The sequence below is a fragment of the Eubalaena glacialis genome, chromosome 13 (genome assembly GCF_028564815.1).
Source record: "Eubalaena glacialis isolate mEubGla1 chromosome 13, mEubGla1.1.hap2.+ XY, whole genome shotgun sequence".
Taxonomy (NCBI): domain Eukaryota; kingdom Metazoa; phylum Chordata; class Mammalia; order Artiodactyla; family Balaenidae; genus Eubalaena; species Eubalaena glacialis.
The window spans coordinates 26,744,697-26,763,741 of NC_083728.1; the positions used below are offsets into that span (position 1 = coordinate 26,744,697).

At 54.5% G+C, this 19,045-nt stretch overlaps 1 protein-coding gene across 1 annotated transcript in view; it reads right to left on the reverse strand.

The window, feature by feature from the left end:
• EFCAB8 (EF-hand calcium binding domain 8) overlaps window positions 1-19,045 on the reverse strand; it is a 64,249-nt gene that overhangs the window by 37,528 nt on the left and 7,676 nt on the right. Inside the window, 10 exon segments of the mRNA XM_061209822.1 lie at window positions 1,132-1,280; window positions 1,605-1,672; window positions 5,367-5,497; window positions 7,533-7,606; window positions 9,562-9,686; window positions 10,221-10,305; window positions 10,526-10,631; window positions 13,344-13,479; window positions 15,939-16,042; window positions 17,819-17,937. Of these exon segments, the coding sequence (XP_061065805.1) occupies window positions 1,132-1,280; window positions 1,605-1,672; window positions 5,367-5,497; window positions 7,533-7,606; window positions 9,562-9,686; window positions 10,221-10,305; window positions 10,526-10,631; window positions 13,344-13,479; window positions 15,939-16,042; window positions 17,819-17,937 (1,097 nt within the window).

A 19,045-nucleotide genomic window follows, 5' to 3' on the forward strand; every position in this document is an offset into this window, starting at 1 on the left:
TGCTCATCGGCTGAGGATGAAGACCCCACAAGGCAGCACTTGCCCCTGCAGACCCTCACTAGCTCCCACCCCAGCCTCCCTCGAGTAAAGCCAGGCAGGGGACAGAAAGAGCTGCCAACATCATTGCCCAAAAGGCTTGCCTGTCCACCTCGAGTTCCTCCCAGGTTGAGGAAGTGTCCCCAGAGGGGCCCCGTGGAAGTCCCACCAGGACACTCCTCACTCGGGGCATCGGCAGCAAGCTGGACACGGCATGGGCTTGGAGGCCACAGACTCCCGTCCACACCGTGGCTCTGCCCATCGCTGCCCATGAAGGTTTGGGCAAGTCTATTTCTGTCCCCCACCCCTCCAGCCTCGGAGCCTTCATCAGAGGTGACGATGCCCAGCTCCCAGCACTGCCAGGAGAATTCCAGACAGTAGCAAGTGTGGGGATGTGTGGGCAGCGTGGCCTGGTGAACCAGGGCCCTACCAGCTCCTGATCTACTGAGTCCCAGAAGACACAAACTTGTCCCCTGAAGGAGGGCACCTGGAACCACTGGCCTGCATCCCCCAGCAGGTGGGGAGAGACCCTAAACCCATAGCTCAGAGAAGCAAGTAACGGGCCTGATCAGGGGAACCCCGGGCATTTGAAAAAGGTCTAGTCAGGCCCTGCAGCCAGGGCAGCCAAGCAGTGGTCACTGGGAGAGCTGAGAGAAGCAAGTTCGGTTCTGTGGGGAAGGAAAGGCTCACATCTGTTGTACACCTACTATGCGCCAGACATTCCTCTGCTCTTTTACCAGCAGCTCTTCTCTAAACCACTCAACACCCATTCTCTGGATGAGGAGACTGAGACCCCGTAAAGGGAAGGGCCCTGCCCAGCTCTGGTGGGCTGCTCAGAACTGGGCTCAGGTCCCTGTGGGGGTGGTCAGAGACCCACGGCCCCCTCATGGTGCCACCTGGGGTACCTCCCTCTAGGCCTCAGGCCAGGGTGGGACCATGGACAGGGAGGTCACACCACTGCCCTGGGCCTCAGGCTCCTGCCAACTGCCAGCCAGCTCCCTGGCTGGCTGAGCTAGATCATTATCCCTGGGCCAGCATCTCTGCTGGGGAACAGGAACTAGTGGCGGGCGTCAGGGCCGAGCTCCCTGAGGACACCTTGTCCTTGGAGATGCTGAGGAGGATGCTGTGCTTGCTGTTCACGAGAATGTGTGTCACCGAGGTCTGATGCCCCTTCATCAGCCACACAGGCTTTTTCGAGAAGAAGGGGTTCCACAGGCGGATGAGGGGGTCATGGCCACCAGTCACTGGAGTTGAAAACCGGGTATCAGCCACTGGGGGCCTGCGCTGGGACCTTGTCCTGGGGCCAGGCCTCGGACTCCAGCCAGGCTCGGCAGATGGGGGGCGTCGCTATGATCCATCCCTCTGCCCTTCCCGCCCCGCCCCCTCCGCCACCATGCCAAGCAAGCCCGTGTCACCACTCCACCCCAGGTGCCCAGGAGCGGGGACCAGAGCGGCCGGGGCAGACGCTGCAGGGCCTCCTCCTCCGCTCTGATGGGCCCCACCTCCCCAGCAGCCCTCACCCTAGTTCTGCCAGACCAGCAGCCTCGCGTGATACAAACGTTACTTACCCAGGACATTCTTTTCTGGGCAGTAATCAAAGCAAAGAATCCCTTTTCTTAAATTCAGCACTGAAAACCTACAACAGCACAGGGGGAAGGCTGTGACCGGAGGCCTCCAGAGAGCCTCTGAGGCTGGGGTGTGGAGGAGCTAGAGGCAGGGCCGCCAGGAGGCCAGGGAGAAGTCACCACGTCTCCACCCAAGGAAAGGAGCAGCCCCCAGAACCCTGCTCTGGGCTCACCCTGCAGCCAAGGCAGGGCCAGCACCGCCAGCAGAGCGGCAGCCCCCCCTCGACCCGAAACCAGCAGCGCCTGGAGGAGACACCCACCTCTCGCCTGCACATGAAGGTGAAAGCAGCCCCAAAGCAGGAGCAGCTCCTACAGCTGTACCATGCTCACCTCGCTCCAAGGGCAAACTTAACTCGATCTGCACTTTCACTATACCGGGACGGGTGTCCTCCCACCCATTACACAGACCAAAAGGTGGAAGGGGGTCCCCCAAAGACCAGGGGAAGAGAACAAAGTATCCCTGCTATGTGCTGGTCCCTGTGCTGCGTGCTGTCTTGTGAGTCACCTGGACCCCTCACACAATCCTGAAGACTGTCATCAGCCCTGTGCCGTGAGGAGGACACAGAAGGAAATTAAGGAGTTTGCCCAAGGTCCCATGGCTGGCAAGGTGGGGGGTCAGTGTTCAGACCCAGGGTGGGCGTGGCAGGGAGAGGCAGCAGGCTCAGGAACCAGAGCTCCAGGACAGGAAGCGGTGTGGCAGGGCTGGAGGCCCGGGGGATGGGGGTTGGGGGGCCAGGAGGTGGTCGGGGTGCTCAGGAGGGCCAGGGGACCCAGGCAGGGCTTCTGGGAAGGTCAGGGGAAAGGTCAGGCCCAACAGCCCTCACAGGCCCCAAAGCCCTGGGAGCTCTGTGCCTTGCGTGTGCTATTCCCTCATATCCACACATCTTGCCCCGCCAGCTCTTTCCACTCAAACTCTCCCTTCAAAACTCAACTCCAAGGCCTCTAACGCAGCATGCTCTCCACTGAACTTGCCCCTGAACTGCACCTCTGCTACTCCCCAGGGAACTAAGCCTGGTTATCACCCTAGAGGCTCCCTCTCCTGTGCTCCCATTATTCATCTGGGCCCCAAATCCTCTTTGTTCAGGTCCCACCACAGCCCAGGGCCCCTTCATTTCTGCATCAGCCTCCTAGGAGGGCCTCTTAACCTCCCGCCTTGCTCCCACTCCCCCGTGCTCCCCACTCCACAGCCAGAAGGATTCCTCTAAAAGTCAAAACGTCACCAAAAAACCCTAGTCAGGGAACTAAGATCCCGCATGACGTGCGGTGCGGCCAAAAAAAAAAAAAAGAAAATTAAAAAACTTCAAGAAGAGCATATCAAATACCTGTATTGTCAAACCAGATAAGTGTCCCTCCATGCTTTTGTGTGCAGAGAAATTTTCTGGAAGAACAGTCACAAAACATTACTAGAAATCATTTCAGGCTGATTCACCCATTTATTCAACAAAGATTTCCTGGCTCTTATGCCCTTCCAGGATGACCAGAGGCGCAGACAGGATGCCCCTGCCTTCACTGGAGCTTTTCTTCTAGAGGAAAACAGCCTGAGCAAGTAAAGGAACAGAGGGACAGGGAGACGGACATGTACACATCATGGCAAGTCCTGCAGGGAAATAAGCAGGTGGCTTTGACAGGACGGCTGGCTGGAGGAGACCAGGTCTCTGCACAGATGGCTGCTGTGCAGAGAAGGGACCAGAAGGTCAGAGGGGACGCAGGGATGAAGTCTACAAGGCCACTCCAGAGGCAGAATTTGGGTTGGCAGTGCCAGGCCCCACCTGCAGAGGCTACACCCCAAGAGGGCATCACCGGAACAAGAAACCAGCCAGCAGTCAATGGTGCCACCTGCTGGCCAATGTGTGTACTGCATTCAGACAAGAAGGAAGGCGGTGTGTGCTCATGTGTATAACTATATTCTGCAACCCACCCCTAAAATATATCTCAAATCCCTCCGTCTCCACTCCAGGCAGACTCCAGACCACCATCACATGTAGTCTGGATTATTACAATGGCATCCTCACTGGTGTCCCCATCTCCCCTTCTGCCCACAGACGTACATTCCACTTGCAATAGAGCGGCCAGAAGGATGCTCCCACACACCAGACCACACCATTCCTCAGCTCAGAACCATCCTAGAACCTTGTCTATATCTGATTTCAAATAATCATAAAAAGATATTTTTGAGACACTTGGGTAAAGATTAACTTGGACTAGTACTAGTGATATTAAAGCATTATACTATTTCTCTACTTTTGTGTGCGTTTAAAAATCTTTCATAATAAAAATGTTTAAAAAACAAAAACAAACAAAAGAACAGGCAGAGAGGAGCAATGCAAAGGCTTGGGGGCAGGAACATGTGTGAGCCGTGTGAGGGGGCCCCGTGTGGCTGGAGTGGGAAGGTGGCAGGGTCAGACCAAGGAGCCTGTCATAGCCTCCTGCCCTTGAGACCCAATAAAACAAGAAGCTGAATGAAAGACATATCACAGACATGAGGTAATACTCCCACCAAAGCAGAGAGACGGACCTCAGCAAACCAGCTCCAAGCAAAATCCCACCACACCGTCCCACTCAAAGCACAAAAACCAAGACAGAAGATTCCCCACCGCCACAGGCATACACTCCCCTCCTGCAACCTGCAGTTGGTTCCAGGACTTGGGGATTGGATAAGGGAACGGGGAGGAAAGCCCACAGGATTACGGCTTTATTTACAGTGCTTGAATTTTTTACATATGTACATATACCTGTGTGACTAACAGTTGAGTTGTTTCTTTTTTTGTTTGTTTTTTGTTTTTGGCCGCACTGCTCATCATGCATGATCTTAGTTCCCTGGCCAGGGATTGAACCCGCGAGCCCAGCAGTGAAAATGCAGAGTCCTAACCACTGGACCACCAGGGAATTCCCAAAAGTTGATTTTAAAAAATAAAACAGAAGAGGAAAAGATGCCCCCTAGGGTAGAGGAATCTAGAATGAAGGAAATAGATTAGAACCATCTCCAAAGAATTAATGTGGCCAACTACTGAATACATGCCATGAACAACACTCACTCATGTAAGCCTTGAGGTAAGTGAAGGGCTATTATCACCCCCTTTTACAGACAAGAAAACTGAGGCTCACAGAGGTGAAACAACTCACATTCATTCCTTCATTCAGAGAACATTTTTCTGACTGTCTCCTTACACTATGTGCCAGCTTCTGTGCTGAGTTTTGTGTATAAATTGGTGGATAACAGAGGCCTCATATTTTTGCTGCTGGTGGCAATGCCAGAATGATTAAAACCAGATTCCATAAAAGTTCTCATCACAGGAAAAAAAATGCGCAACTGTGCGTGGTGATGGATGTTAACTAGACTTGTGATCGTTTCACAATATATACAAATATCAAGTCGTTACGTCTTAATATAAACTTAATATAATGTTATATGTCAATTTTCAAAACTGACAACCTCAATTTTAAAAAAAAACAGACTCCAGAGCCCATATTCTAACCACCACACCTCACTGTTGGCCCATAGGACACACAGTGCTTCCTTGGACCCAGCATGATCCACAGGACACTGTAATACTGCCCACAGGAGATGCCACTGTCCCGGAGGCAGGTCCCCTCTCAGGAGGGATGGCCACCTGTGGCTGAAGTGAAGCCAGAGTCCCGGAGTCACTGTCACCACCCACCCCCTCCCAGCCCCACCACCTCTGCCTGGAGACAGGTGCTCCTTACTTGAGGTTCTCTGGGACTTTGGACGGCAATATGGTCAGCACCAGAGAGGACTTGTCGATGGCTGAACAGGAAGCCACCAGGTTCAGCTGGGGGATGAACTTGACCTGTTGACACCAGTTGGGGTGGAGAGCCTGGGAAGAGAGCGGTGGTAGTGGGAGACCCAACCCAAGGACAGTCATCCAGGCACAGCCGCCAGAACGTGGCAGGGGTTGGGGGCTGGAGGGGCCAGGAGATTCCCAAGTCTAGTGCCCCTCTAGTTATCACAGCTCTGACAAAGTGCTCCAGCCCCACAGTCCTAGCCCAGGTCATGTGATCAGGGGGGTGTGGCCATCATTTATCAGTGGAACAGGTTAAAAGCACTGAAATCTGCTGTCAGGTGAACTCTCGCTTATAAGTGAGAGGACAGGCAAGGTCTCGCCCATACTAATACCATTGTCTGTGGCCCCATGCCAAGGTGGGAGGAAGGATGGATCCAAGTCCGCCTAGTCCACAGTCCCTATCATCCACGGGGCGCCTACCATGGGTGAGCCTGCGCTTCCCAGCCCCACCGCTGCCCTTCGTGTTTGTCGGGAAGTGGTCTGCAGTGAGCAAGGATGTTATCTGGTGCAACTTGGGCGAGATCGGGACTTCCCTGAGACTGGGACTTCCCTGGCGGTCCAGTGGTTAAGACTCCACACTCCCACTGCCAGGGCCCGGTTTCGATCCCCGGTCAGGGAACTAAGATCCCGCAAGCCGCGTGGTGCGGCGAAAAAAAAATAAAGGCTGGGACCCACAGGTCAAAGGCATGGCCTGGCTGGACAGGCTCTGTGTTCTGGCCCAGTGCTTGGCCTCCCAATCCGGAGATTTTCCTCTCCAAGACAAGAATGGAGGCAAGGTGAGTTGGGTTTTGCATGAGCTGTTTCACCAAGTGTCTGTCATGGTGAAGGCTGGAGGATGATTTGATCACCAATGGCCAATGACATAATCAACCATGCCTGTGTAATGAAGCCTCCATAAAAACCCAAAAGGATGGGGTTCTGAGAGCTTCTGGGCTGGAGAACACGTGGAGGTGCAGGGACAGTGGAGACCCGGACAGGGCACGGAAGCTCCATGCCTCTTCCACATACCTTGCCATCCTCATCTCTTCAATCTGACTGTTCCTAAGTTATATTCTTTTCTAATAAACCAGTGATCTAGTAAAGTAAAACGTTTCTCTGAGTTCTGAGCTGTTCTAGCAAATTAATCGAACCCAAGGAGGGAGTCGTGGAAACCTCTGATTAATGCCAGTGGGTCAGAAGCACAGGTCACAACCTGAACTTGGGATTGGCATCTGAAGGGGAGGGCAGGCTTGTGGGACCCTTAACCTGCAGGATCTGATGCTATCTCGGGGCAGACAGTGTCAGAATTGAGTTGAATTGTAGGACACCCAGCTCGTGTCAGAGAATCGCTTGGAGATGTGGGAAAAAAACACACGCTGTAATGGGTGTCAGAATCCTATAAGCGCTGCAGGTGAAGGGATGAAGGCAGAGGCTGATGGAGCAGGGCTGTTCTAGGCTGGCTGGTTAGGGACCCAAGGGAAGTAGAGGGGGGTGTACAGTATGTGGGGGGAGAGCACGGCAGCCTGAAGGAACGGCGTGTGTCAAGGCCCTGAGGTGGGAAAGGGCTTCATGTTCAGAGAACAGCCAGGATGCTGGCGTCTCTGTGTCAGAGTAAGGAGGAGAAAGGTAGAAAGCAAGACTGGGAACAAGCCAGGGGCCAGGTCCCCTCGTGTCCTGATGGTCGTGGGGAGCACTTGAGATTTTGTGCAAGACAAGAGAGCTACCGGGGGATTTTGAGCAGAGGAGTGACATGACTGTATTTCCAGCTCAGGATTCCTGAGGCTGCTGAATGGAGAAAGCACTGCATAGAGAAAGGACGTGGGGAAACGGCGAGAAGCCGCTGCAGCCACCCAGGAGGGCTGGTGCCTGAGCAATGAAGGCGGCGAGAGAGACTAGTCACACCTGGGATGGTTTGGATTCTGCAGAAAGAGCGGACGGGATCCAGCAGCTGCCTCCACCCCATCCCCAGAGACCAAGCCCCAAGGCCAGAGACCGAAGGGGAGATCCACCTGCTGCATTTTTGTTTTTTTGAGTGGTACCTGTGTACAGCTAATTACCATGGTTACAGCCAAGGAAAGATCCCACTTACCCTCAGCCGGTAATTTCTATACATAGGGGACTTCTCATTTAAGAGCTTCCGTGTGGAAACATTGGTCCAGTGATCTGATAGGGGAGAAAATCAAGGCTCATGTCACCAGCTCTCCTAGTTTGTAGAACAAGCAAGACCTCAGAAGACCCCTTGAGTTGGTTTGTAACTCCCATGCATCCCAAAAGGCTTTCCCATCCAAACGTTCACTCAAGCCTCCCTGTGTCCTGGTAAGTTCAGTGGGGTGAACTCAGCACCCAGAAAACAGACCGGGGCCAATAAACACTGCTGCCCAGAGTCCCCGTGCCAGCTCCTAGCAGAGCTGGAACCAGATTTCGGGGCTTCTCACTCTCCCCAACTGGTTGAGTCTCCATTAGGGAGCTCCAACTCTGCTGGAGTGGAGAATGAACTGAGATCCTGGGCTCTTATTCATTCTGAAAATAATCATTTGGGAGTTTGCCATCATGCTTCAAACTACTGAATACACGCCCCCCTTGTCTGGCAAATACAAGTTCCAAGAAGGAGAAGTTGCACGCATGCGTCATAAAGCAAGCGTGTCTGGCTGGAGCAAGCGCAGTAAGCACAGCCTTGCCCTCCCACTTTTCTCTCCTTCGACCTTCTAACAAATCCATGAACTGACTGTGCTCAGCCCCATTTGAATAAGGGAACTGAGGCGCAGAGAGGTTAAGCAACTGGATCTAGGTCATACAGAGCTGGTCTGTCCAGCCCCTCCCAAGTCAACACGCTGCTGGGCCCCCCTTCCTGTTTGTCCCCAGCCTTCAGTCAGCATGCGGCATGGAAGGACTCCCATCCAACACTCCAGCCTCATCTGCCTCCCCTCCGATTTCCTGTCCACCACTCGGCTCAAAGACCACCACCTCCTGTGCCAATTCCCAGGGTGGCACAGAGCGACCACGGTGGGTTGGGTCAGGGCAGGTCGGGCACCAGGGGCAGAGGCTGACGAGACAGGACACAGCAGGGTGCCAGCCCCCTGCTGCGTCCGGGGCAGGATCCATCTTCTGTCCGGCCAGTGGCAGATGCTGCCCCAACAAGCTGGGCAGGAGGTGTCACTGAGCCCTGGGGGCCCCTGGAGCCCCTGCTCAGAAACTCTGGCTAGAAGCCCAAGTGGCCGTTCTGGAGTCCTGGATGGAGAGGAGTCAGTGTCCCTGGGGGCTGGGGCCCCCTCCAGATGGATGCGGAGCGGCCTGGGGGCCTGACACTGCGGGTCGAAGGCTCGATCCCGGGAAGGGTCCAGTTCACATATGTCCCCGACAGCTCCAGGCCCCGAGGCCTCGGGATCTCGTGCCCCTAGGCAGAGCAGCCCCAGACAGCATCCTCCAGCATTTAGTCGGTTTGGCATACTGCCTAGCAAGTGGTTCAAGTGCAGGCTCTGGCGCAGACTGCCTGCCTCAGATCTCAGCCACGCTTAGCCATTGTGGGGCCAGTGTAAGCGCTTCCCCCCCTAAACCCCCTGCTCCTCCTCCCTTAACAGGCTGTGACGACAGCAGCCCCTCCTGGCAGCAGGCGGGAACTGCAGGAGGTGACTGCCCAAAGTGCTCAGCACCCAAGGGCTCAGCAAGTGTCCCTGTGCTGATTCATGCTGCTCGTGTGGAGTCGGGCCTTTCTCCAGGTGCTGCAAAGCCCACCTCTGGGCAGCCTCTCCGCCCCACCCCACCACCCACCCCACGAACCCTCCTCACGCCATGGAGGAAGCTAGCGCCACCTCCCCAAGGCCCAGAGCGGGTCACATAGCTGCCACAGGTTCTTTCTTCCTGGGATGAGGAGGGTCCTGAAGCCCCCCCACCTCCGCACCAGCCCTCACATGCACAACTTCCCACCTTCAGAGAGATTGCCCATCTCCCCAGCCCTGTCCCGTGTCCTGCTGTCACGCCATCACCCCATCTCCCACAGGCGGCTCTGAGCTGAGCATGTGGGTGCACCGCCTTCCCAGGGGCTCTCAAGCAGGGAAGCAGGGAGGGGGAAGAGCTCCCAGGGCAGGACCATCTCCCCCCACTCCCCACGTCTCCGCTACCCCATTTGGAGGTCCTGGGGAGGATTCGGGGGTTGAACAGCCCATTGGTCACATCGTTGGAGGTGAAGACGATGACATTGCCTTTGGTGTCCCCATAGCAGAACACAGCCCTGTGATAGTCAGACCTGGGAAAAGAGGGAGACAGAAGAGGCCACGGAGCCGGCTGGGTGTGTCTGGTGCAGCCCTCTGCCCCTCCCCGGCCTCCGAGGCCCTCCTCCACCTTGGGAGTGAGGGCAGATCCCACACAACTTTCCAGCCTTGACCTCAACAGCTGACAAACGTGGGCCCAGCCGCCCAGATCCAGACCGTTGGTGAACCAGGTCCAAGAGAAATCAGCACTTTTTTTTAACCAGAATAAATGAATCCCTGGTCCTTCAGCTGCTCTTTGTCAAGTCACCCTACTGATGGACCATGATGTTCCCAGAGACAAAGCGGGACAGGCCGGGTTTGATGGCTGACTTGATGAGAGGAAGAGGGGCCGACAACGACTCTGAGGTCTGAGTGACCATGAAAGGGGACCCAAGAGAGAAGCAGCTTGAGGGGAAGAGGACACAGGCACAGAGGGTGGGGATCTTTCCAGTGCTGCTTCCAGAGAGGCTTTCTGGGGGTCCCAGCCCCACTGCTGCCAAGCCCCTGCACCGGTCTCCCAGGAGACTCACCAGTAGTGCAAGGTCAGGACGCAGCTGTCCAAATCGATGAAGGTGAAGGCCCGGACACATGTACGGTTACTGATATCAAAGAACTCTGGGGAAGAGACAGAAGGGGAGGCACACATGAACCCAAACCCACGTCCCAGGCCTCAGGAGTCTCTGGTGACAGTGAGAAGCCTCACTACCCACCACCCAGCAATACTCCCAGGGGACTCTAATTCATGCTCACAGCTGGCTGGGTGACAGCCCTCTCCAAGTGCAAATGCATGGCTTCCAGTGGCCAGGCGCCGGCCTGGGGAGCCTCGGGGACTCACCTATCTTCTGGTCGGTCGACGCAATCGCAACCAGGTTCATGTTGTGCAGACACACCATGTCAATGACCCACATCTGCTGGTTGTGGAGTGGATGGATCCGGTAAAGCTGCCAGAGGGAGAGCAGAGGAGACCTGGGCTGGGGAGGCTGACCAGGAGAGCATGCCAGGAGCACAGCCTCCCCGCAAACCCTCTCCTGCCACCCAAGGCCCTGGAGCCAGGCACACACCTGGTGTGGAGCCCAGCCTTACCACCAACTACCAACGGTGGGGTCTTGGATAAACTCCCTGCCCTGAGTCTCAGTTTCCATATCTGTAAAATGGGCTTAAAGAACACTCATCCTCACAACCCTTTAGGGAGTTTGACAAGCTCATCAAAGTTTTAAATGTGCATAGTTTGTGATCCCAGGATCCATTCCAAGAGGCATCTACAGATGTGTTTGCAGGTACTCACAGAGAAGTGTAAGCAGGAACGGGCACTGCTGCCCAGCTACAACAGCAACAGGCCAGAGTCTGTGCCTGGAAATGACACCTTACAAACCCACACCACCAATCACTGCCCGGACATTAAGAACGAGGGAGCTGTGTACATACAATGCAGAATAGTTGCCAAGATCTGTTATTAGTGAAAAAGCAAGGTGAACAGCAGCATTATAATGTGCTACCATTTGTGTATTTGAAGAGAAGGGGGTCGGTGTATATACAGGCTGTCCATGGAAAAGCACCCTCAAAGTGGTCACAGCAGTTGCCTCCAGTGAGAGGAATTAGGGTCTGGGAGAGGAAGACCGACTTTTCCACGACCTGCCCCTCTGCCTGAATCTTTTTTCTCTGATTTTTATTGAGATGTAATTGACGTATAATACTGGTATTCGTTTTGTTTGTTTTGTCCGAATCTTGTTTACCATCTGCCGGTGTTGCCTGGTCAAAGTGGCTTATTAACGAGAAACCGTCCTGCCAGGTTGTGAGGAACGAATGGAACCGTGACAGCTAAAGCATCCATGTGCTGCCGGCACTGGGAGGAGCTGGGCCGGCATGGGTGCCTCCTGCCCTGGTGCCAGCCTCACACAACCCTTACACAGACAGAATTTGAGCCCGCACTCCAGGCAGGGGACACCACGAACAAAGGCAAGTCAGCAGAAATGAGCTGCCACGCCCAGGGAAGAGGAGGCCAGCCCGACAGGTCTGGGTTGGAGAGGACGGGCCATGAGTGAGGGGTGGCCAGCGGCGGAACTTGTATTTTACTCCCTGAGTAGCGCCACGCGGGCTCCGAACTGTCCCATCAGAACTCAGAGCACCAAGAGCAGGGGCCTGAGCTAACGGCTGGGGCAGGGAAAACAATGCACCAGGGCCCCCAAGGCCCGTCTCTGGCCCAGGGCTGGGGTCTAACCCACACACAATGGAGGTGATGGTAATGCCCATCAGCCCCCCCAGACCCGTGTTCACACCAGAAACTGAGAGCCCTGGGGAGCCTCAGAGACTTGCCCGAGGTTGCACAGCTGGTAAGTGAAGCCCAGACTCCAGGGCCTTCCAGCTGCACAACCATGGCCATGCAGTGAGTGTTCGAGGATGGTGCTTGGCGGCTCACTCTTGCCAATATCTACTTGCCAAAGCAGCCCCTCAGGGAAGGATGCCCAGGTCTGTGGGCCTTCTGGGGGAGCCTCCCTCTGTCCTCTTCTGCCCTCCCAGGCTTTGGCCCTCAGGAGCGCTGAGGTGACCATGTAGTAGCCACAAGCAGGAGCTCAGGCTATAATGTGCCCCCCTGATAAGCACACAGAGAAAAAGAGGGTGGAATGTGCCAGAAACCCCAGCCTCAGGAGTACAGGTGAGAATCCCCCTTGGTCCTAGGCTACCAAGTGTACCCAAGAGAGTCACTAGAACTCCACACACCTTGGTTCTCTCCCTTGGCAACTGGGGTCAGGGGGATGATACAGAATCCTCCTGCCCCAAAGGATGACCCCTGATGCAATTAGGAAACACTCTGCAGGCACATAGCATGCTCACTCAGCCTTCTCTGCAGAGCTGGGCCCTCCTCATCTGCTGGAGGACTCTGGCCTGGCCTGGCAACAGCAAGTACACCAGGGTTTTCCTGAGCATTTTATCATTTACTGCGCTTGGCCAGGAGCTGACGGCACAAACGACCATGACGACGACGATGTCAGCTTATGTTTATCAGGTGCTTGCTGCATGCCTTGCCCTGCTCCAAGCACCAGGCATGGATTATGTCATTAAATCCTCCCAACAACCCTGTCTGTAGGGGATACTATTATTAACCCCACTTGAAAGATGAGGAAACTGATGCACAGAGAGCAATATAGTAACTTCCAAGGTCACAGAGCTGGGGGGTGGTACAGTCAGGGCTCTACATCTGGCAGTTGGGCTCCGGAGCCCATGTTCACAGTCACTGTGACTTCCTCCCTGGTCCAAGCAGAGGATTTGAACCAGCAGGACTTGGTGGTGGAATGGGTGTGACAGGGAAAGGAAAGGAGGTTGATCTCCAGCACGAGAACCCTGGTGGATGATGATGCCATTCACTGACCTGGAGGCACAGGAGAAGGAAGCCTGGTAGGCAGGGAGGGCTACAGTGACATTCAGTTTGAACAAAGTGGGTTTAGGGTGTCTGTTGCACATCTAAGTGCAATGGACATCCAGGTGGAATCCTGCTTTCAGAAGAGAAATGCAAGGCTCATGGTCCCATAGGGAAGCCAGGACCTGATCCCAGGAGCAAGTGTGGCTGTCTAGCCCACGGGTCCAGAGAAGGAGCCCACTCAGGTCCAGGGCATGAAGGCAGAGGCTTTCCAACCACCCACGTGGGCCCCACTCACCCTAAAGGAGCTGGTCAGCGAGAAGGACTCCGACCAGAACTGCAGGATCCCGTCCTTGGTGACAGTCAGGAAATGCCCGATCTTCTTGAACCGCTGGACTAAGAACTCCACTTTCACAATCTCACACCCATGATTCCTGCGGAAGGTGATAAGAGAGAGGAGCCCAAACCAAACCAGAACAAAGAGCACAGAGGAGGAAGAACAAAGCTTCCCTCACAGGCGCCATGAGAAACTCGGGTGAGTTTCTGTGAGACGTGGGCTCTGCCCCTCCTCCAAAGGGGACTGTCACCACTAACAACCGTGGCCAGAAGGAAAGGAGACCCACATGGGATGCTGGGCTGACACGGGGCTTCCAGAGCAGTAAGTTTATCCCATGAAATAGCCAGTCAGCTTCCTCATGATGGGATGGGCCATACGAGACAGGGAACAAATGTTCTTTCACAGGAAAAACAGCCCACAGGAGGCGAGTGGAGTGGGGCTTGTGAGGAAAACTGCAAAATAACAGTGTTTCCAGCAACTACTCTAGTGCTTAGAGATGGAGGGGGGAATAGGGACCAAGAACGAAATAAAAGTAGATAAAGGGACAGTGAGAAATCAGGGCCTTGTGAACCCAACTCTTCATCTCCAAAATCATGCCCTGAGCATAGCTAATAGCTCCTGGAGCATGCCTGGCCTCACAGGAAGCCACTGAATGGCCTTCCCAGTGAACTTCAATGCCACCTTCCAGTGGCTTCTTTCCTGTCCCCAAGCTGGCTAAGCCAACTGGCTATTAAAGGGCCAGACACAGCACAGCACACTCTCTCCCACTTGATGTGCCCACACCTCTGGGCTGCAGCAGGGCAGGTGATGTTGCCTCACCTTACAGGGAGCCAGGGGCTAACCGTCTGCCTGGAGTTATGTCCTGGTTCCCAGCAGAGCTGGGACTAGAACCCAGGCACCTCGACTCCGACTCCAGCCAGAGCCCTTTCCACACGTTGCCATGGACGTGAGCTGAGCCGTGACTTAAGGATAACCCACGTCACTGGGAAATTCTACTGTGTTACAGACTCTGCACGAGAGACGGGGACTCGTTATCTGGACACGGCTCTCCCCTCTCTCCTGCCCTCAGCCCACGGCTCTGCTCAGAGCCTGACCAATTTTCTCAGTCACCCCTCTAGCCGCCCCTTCCAATTCTGCCTCCTCTGTCAGGGCCAAGGGACTGTAGGGAACAGACCCAAGAGGTGAGAGCTCTGAAGTGAAGAGCGCCCCAGGAAGTTGTCCCCTCCTGAGGTCTCGGCTTCCTCATCTCCACAGTGACAGCACCTCCACGGGATCAAGGAGATGGCACGCTGGGTGAGCTTGGCCCAGGCTCAGTCCAGGTGAGCCAGTTTTCAAAGTTACCCTTTCCTGATGGTGATGAAATATTATTTGGCTATCTTCTTTACCAAGCTGGACATGCCCTCCAGGTTAGTAGGTTGAGCAAGTAAATAGGAGAAAACAGGGACAAGCTTCTTGATTCAGGCCCTTGGGATCACCCTGGGGAATCAAACGTCCCAGGAAATAGACAAGCAAAGGCATGACGACACCCAGCAAAGTTTCTATGTAGAAATTTATGGTTACAAAATGTGTCATCACTCATATTTATTGGCTATTCCTCAATTAAATCTTGACCAAATTGTTTTCAAAGTTACCCTTTTGTGGTTTTCATCATACCATCTTCTCTATTAATCTTCAGGTTGGTTGAGGGCAGAGACACCCTTCTAGTTTGTGGTCTTCTCCGTGGCCTGCTCTGGGTGTGGTTCCCGGAGACAAACTCACACGTAGCCCCTCCTAACCAGGCCACAAATGGAGGCCACCACACCTGTTACCACAGGACCCGGCTCCCGGGCCCCGGCCGCCTGCACAGGGCATCTGGTGCCCCAACCAAGGCGGACTCCAGGAGGAGAGCAATGGGCCTGCAGCAGCCCAGCTCAGGAAGCCTGGGCCCACGGGCTGGATCCACTAGAATGTTCCTCGTTCTTAGGGAGTTTGGAGGGGTGGGGGCAGACAGGGCCAGGGCACAGAGAGAGGAGGAGCCACATGGAGGAGAGAGCCCGCAGGGTCAGGCACAGATCAAGGCAGGGACAGGAGCCACTTGCGCCAGGAGTGATGCAGGGGCTGCTCCCAAGGCCTGGTGCGGGCTTGAGGAGCAGTCTCCTGTGATGGCTCTCACTCCTGTCACCTCAGAGGAAAGCCCTATCCCCACTATGTGAGCTATCTGTGCCCTGTGGATGAAACCACAGACCTGCTCAGCCCCAGCCAGAGCAGGAAGCAGGAGCAGCGTCTATGCTGCTGATAGGGAGGGTCCAACAGAGCGACCCCACCACTGTCACTTGGCCTCTCTGAGCCTCAGTTTCCTTGTCTGCAAAATGGGGACACAATGAGGGGATGCTCAAGCCCACCTACGGGGTTGTGAGGCTGAAACGAGCTAAAGAATACCGAGCTGCAGGCGTGGTGCTAGGCCCACGGTGGCCCCACAGACAGGCGCGGGGACTTAGGAAGGGGCGATGCAGGGCTGGCCCCAGCCTGGTCCAGGCACACCCTTCAGTCCAGGGAGTCCAGGGAGAGGCTCCTTACAGGGGTACGATCCTCATGGGAAGGTGGAAGCGCAGGCGGCACTGGCTCCTCATCATCTTCTCCTTCCCCTTGAACTCACGCATCACGTAGTCCAGGTACTCCTGCTGCCTCGGGAAGAAACGCCAGCAGGGAGGGCGTCGGCCAAACTGGCTGAGCCCCGGCTTCCAGTGCCTCGCCCATCTCTCCCAGCCCCTTCCAAGGAACTCCGGGAGCCCCCAGAGGCTCTGGACGAGGGAGGCAGCCAAGCACCAGAGCTGTTCTTGGATCTGGATCGGCAAAGGGCCTCTGTGCGTGCATTTGTGAAGACAGCACAGCAGCGACTCCCTCCTTAACGCGTTTACTGTAATCCTAGATAATCCTCACATCGCTCCACATTTGCCATTGCATCTGAGTCTCTTTATTCACCCCACTTTATGGATAATAAGACTGAGGCCCATATAAGTATAGATGAGTTGCCCCAGCTCATGTATCAAGAAGTCAATAGCTGGGGAGACCCATAAGCCAGGCCACGAGGGCAAATCTAGACTCTACTGACCAGCCTCACGAAAATATGGCCAAGGCCGAAATGGGCCACCATATGAAGCTATAACAAAAGACAGGGGACTTCCCTGGTGGCACAGTGGTTAAGAATCCGCCTGCCAATGCAGGGAACATGGGTTCGAGCCCTGGTCCGGGAAGATCCCACATGCCGCGGCGCAACTAAGCCTGTGCGCCACAACCACTGAGCCTGCGCTCTAGAGCCCGCGAGCCGCAACTACTGAGCCTGCGCTCTAGAGCCCGTGAGCCACAACTACTGAGCCCACATGCCACAACTACTGAAGCCTGCGCGCCTAGAGCCCGTGCTCCGCAACAGGAGAAGCCACCGCAATGAGAGGCCCATGCACTGCAAGGAAGAGTAGCCCCCGCTCACCACAACTAGGGAAAGCCCGCGCGCAGCAACGGACCCAAAGTAGCCAAAAATAAATAAATTAATTCATTTTTTTTTTAAAAAGAGGGAGTTATGAAAAAAGATCATTGTGTAGATGACAGAGTGCTGGAAACATGTTTATTATAGAGTATTAAGAGAAATGAAAGCAAAAAAACACCCATAAAGAAACAGAATGTACATCTATGCTGAGGGGGAGGTATGACAGAGCTGTTAACACATGGGCTCTTGAGGCAAAATCCCTGGGTCTGAAGATTGGCCCAGCTGCTAACTAGCTCTGTAACCCTGGGCCAATTTATTCCTCTCTTGCCTCAGTTTCCCAATCTGTCAAATGGAGGTACATTACCAGCACCTACCCCATAGGATTCCTGTGAGGTTTAAGTATAATAATATATAAACTGCTTAGCACAATGTCTGGTGTAAATGCGAGCTATCGTTGTCAGCATTGCTACATCAATACATCAGACTGTTTTTTTGTACTTTACTGTGTTCTTCTGCATTCTTAAATGTTGTATATGCTCACTGTAGAACATTTAAAATCAGGGGTAAAAAGCATTATTATTAATATGCTCTAAAACCCTGACATTTTTTTATTTAACAGCCACTGAGTGACCATAAAGGGCTAAGAGATGGTTGTGGCACCGGCTGGAATCCCCTTAGCCAAATGGGAGCCTGGTGTACAGGAGAGCCACGTGGCAGGCGGGGGTCCTTGCCGCTCACTGTTGTGTGCTCAGCCGGTCTCGGGCAGGGGTCACTAGCGTTTGTCACACACTCTCCTGTACCCCGGCAGGGGAACAAGCTGCAGTTAGCCCAGCTCACAGGGGTCTTGGGAGGGCCCCCTCAAAGACTCCAAGTGTTCCCTCTACCCAGCAAGCCCCCCAGAGTCTACCCCCCTCTTCGGCCCTCCACGCACCCCACCTCCAGCCACCTGCAGCAGCGGGGGCGCCCTCCTCACCCAGGTGATGGAGCCGTTACAGTTCATGTCCACCTTCAAAAACAGCGCCTCTATCATCTCGTTGGACGTATTGCTCAGAATCTTCTTCACAGCCTTAACGAAAGTCTTCATGTCCAGGGCTTCAAAAGAGAGAAGGAAGAATACCGTCCACTTCACCGTTAAGTCCCTCGGCCCCATCACCAGCCACAGTGTTCTTGGGTGTCTGGGTGCTGAGGGGGAACACACAGAGGATCACATTGCTGGGTCATCTTTTGCAACTCATCTGTTCAACATGCGATCACCCAAAGATACTGGCTGCACACCTGCCGCATGAAAGCACCGTGTTGGTCCCACGGCAGTGATGGGGATGGGTCCTAAAAAAGATCAGATCCCATTTCTGAGCAAATCAGACAGACCAGGCATTGAGACAAAGAAAACTGATGAAAACTCCAAGATAAATAAATAAATAATAAAGACAGAAAGAAGAAAAACATAAGTAAACAATGGCAACAAAGGGACATAAATAAATTCAAAGCTATAGAGGGAGAGGTGAAACACACCTTTTAGAGGCAATGAAAATACAAACTTGGGCTGGAAGAAAAGATGGGAAGGGGAGAGGCAGAGGGGCAGGGATAAAATTTCCCCTGCTGGGTTTTGTGGCTACAGGGGAATCTGTCTGCAAATGGATCAATTACTCCTGTCTAGATTTTTTTTAAAAGAATCACAGTCTTTAAAAAGAAGTTCTAAAACCCCCTCCAAATATTTGGAACTTGCACCGTGACCTGAAGGCTGCTCCTCTCGGACCTCACCTCTCACCACAGTCCCCTTCATTCTCTGCTCCAGCCACCATGTCCCCACACCGTTTCTCACCCTGCCACCTCAAGGCCTTTGCAGCGTCTGGTTCCTCCACAGGGAAGCCTTACCCCAGGGACTCTAGAAGGGGGCAGCCCAGCCCCATGCCTGGCTCCTACTTCCCCCCGACCTTCCTCCTTACCAGCCTGGCCATGAGCTCGGGGAGCACAGGGCTGAGCCTGTCCCCTCTCTGTGTCCTCAGCGCGCAGCAAATGTTTGTTCCCTGAGCGTTTCTGTTGGCACTGGGACGTGATGACGATGACTGGGGACCACTACCATCTGCGTTTATTCTTACTGATCGCCTGATGGTGGCGGGTGGGGGCAGGGGCGAGGGGGGGGTACTGTGTGGAAACTGTGGGGTCGTGTGCCCAAGGTCACATGGCTGGTGAGTGGTGG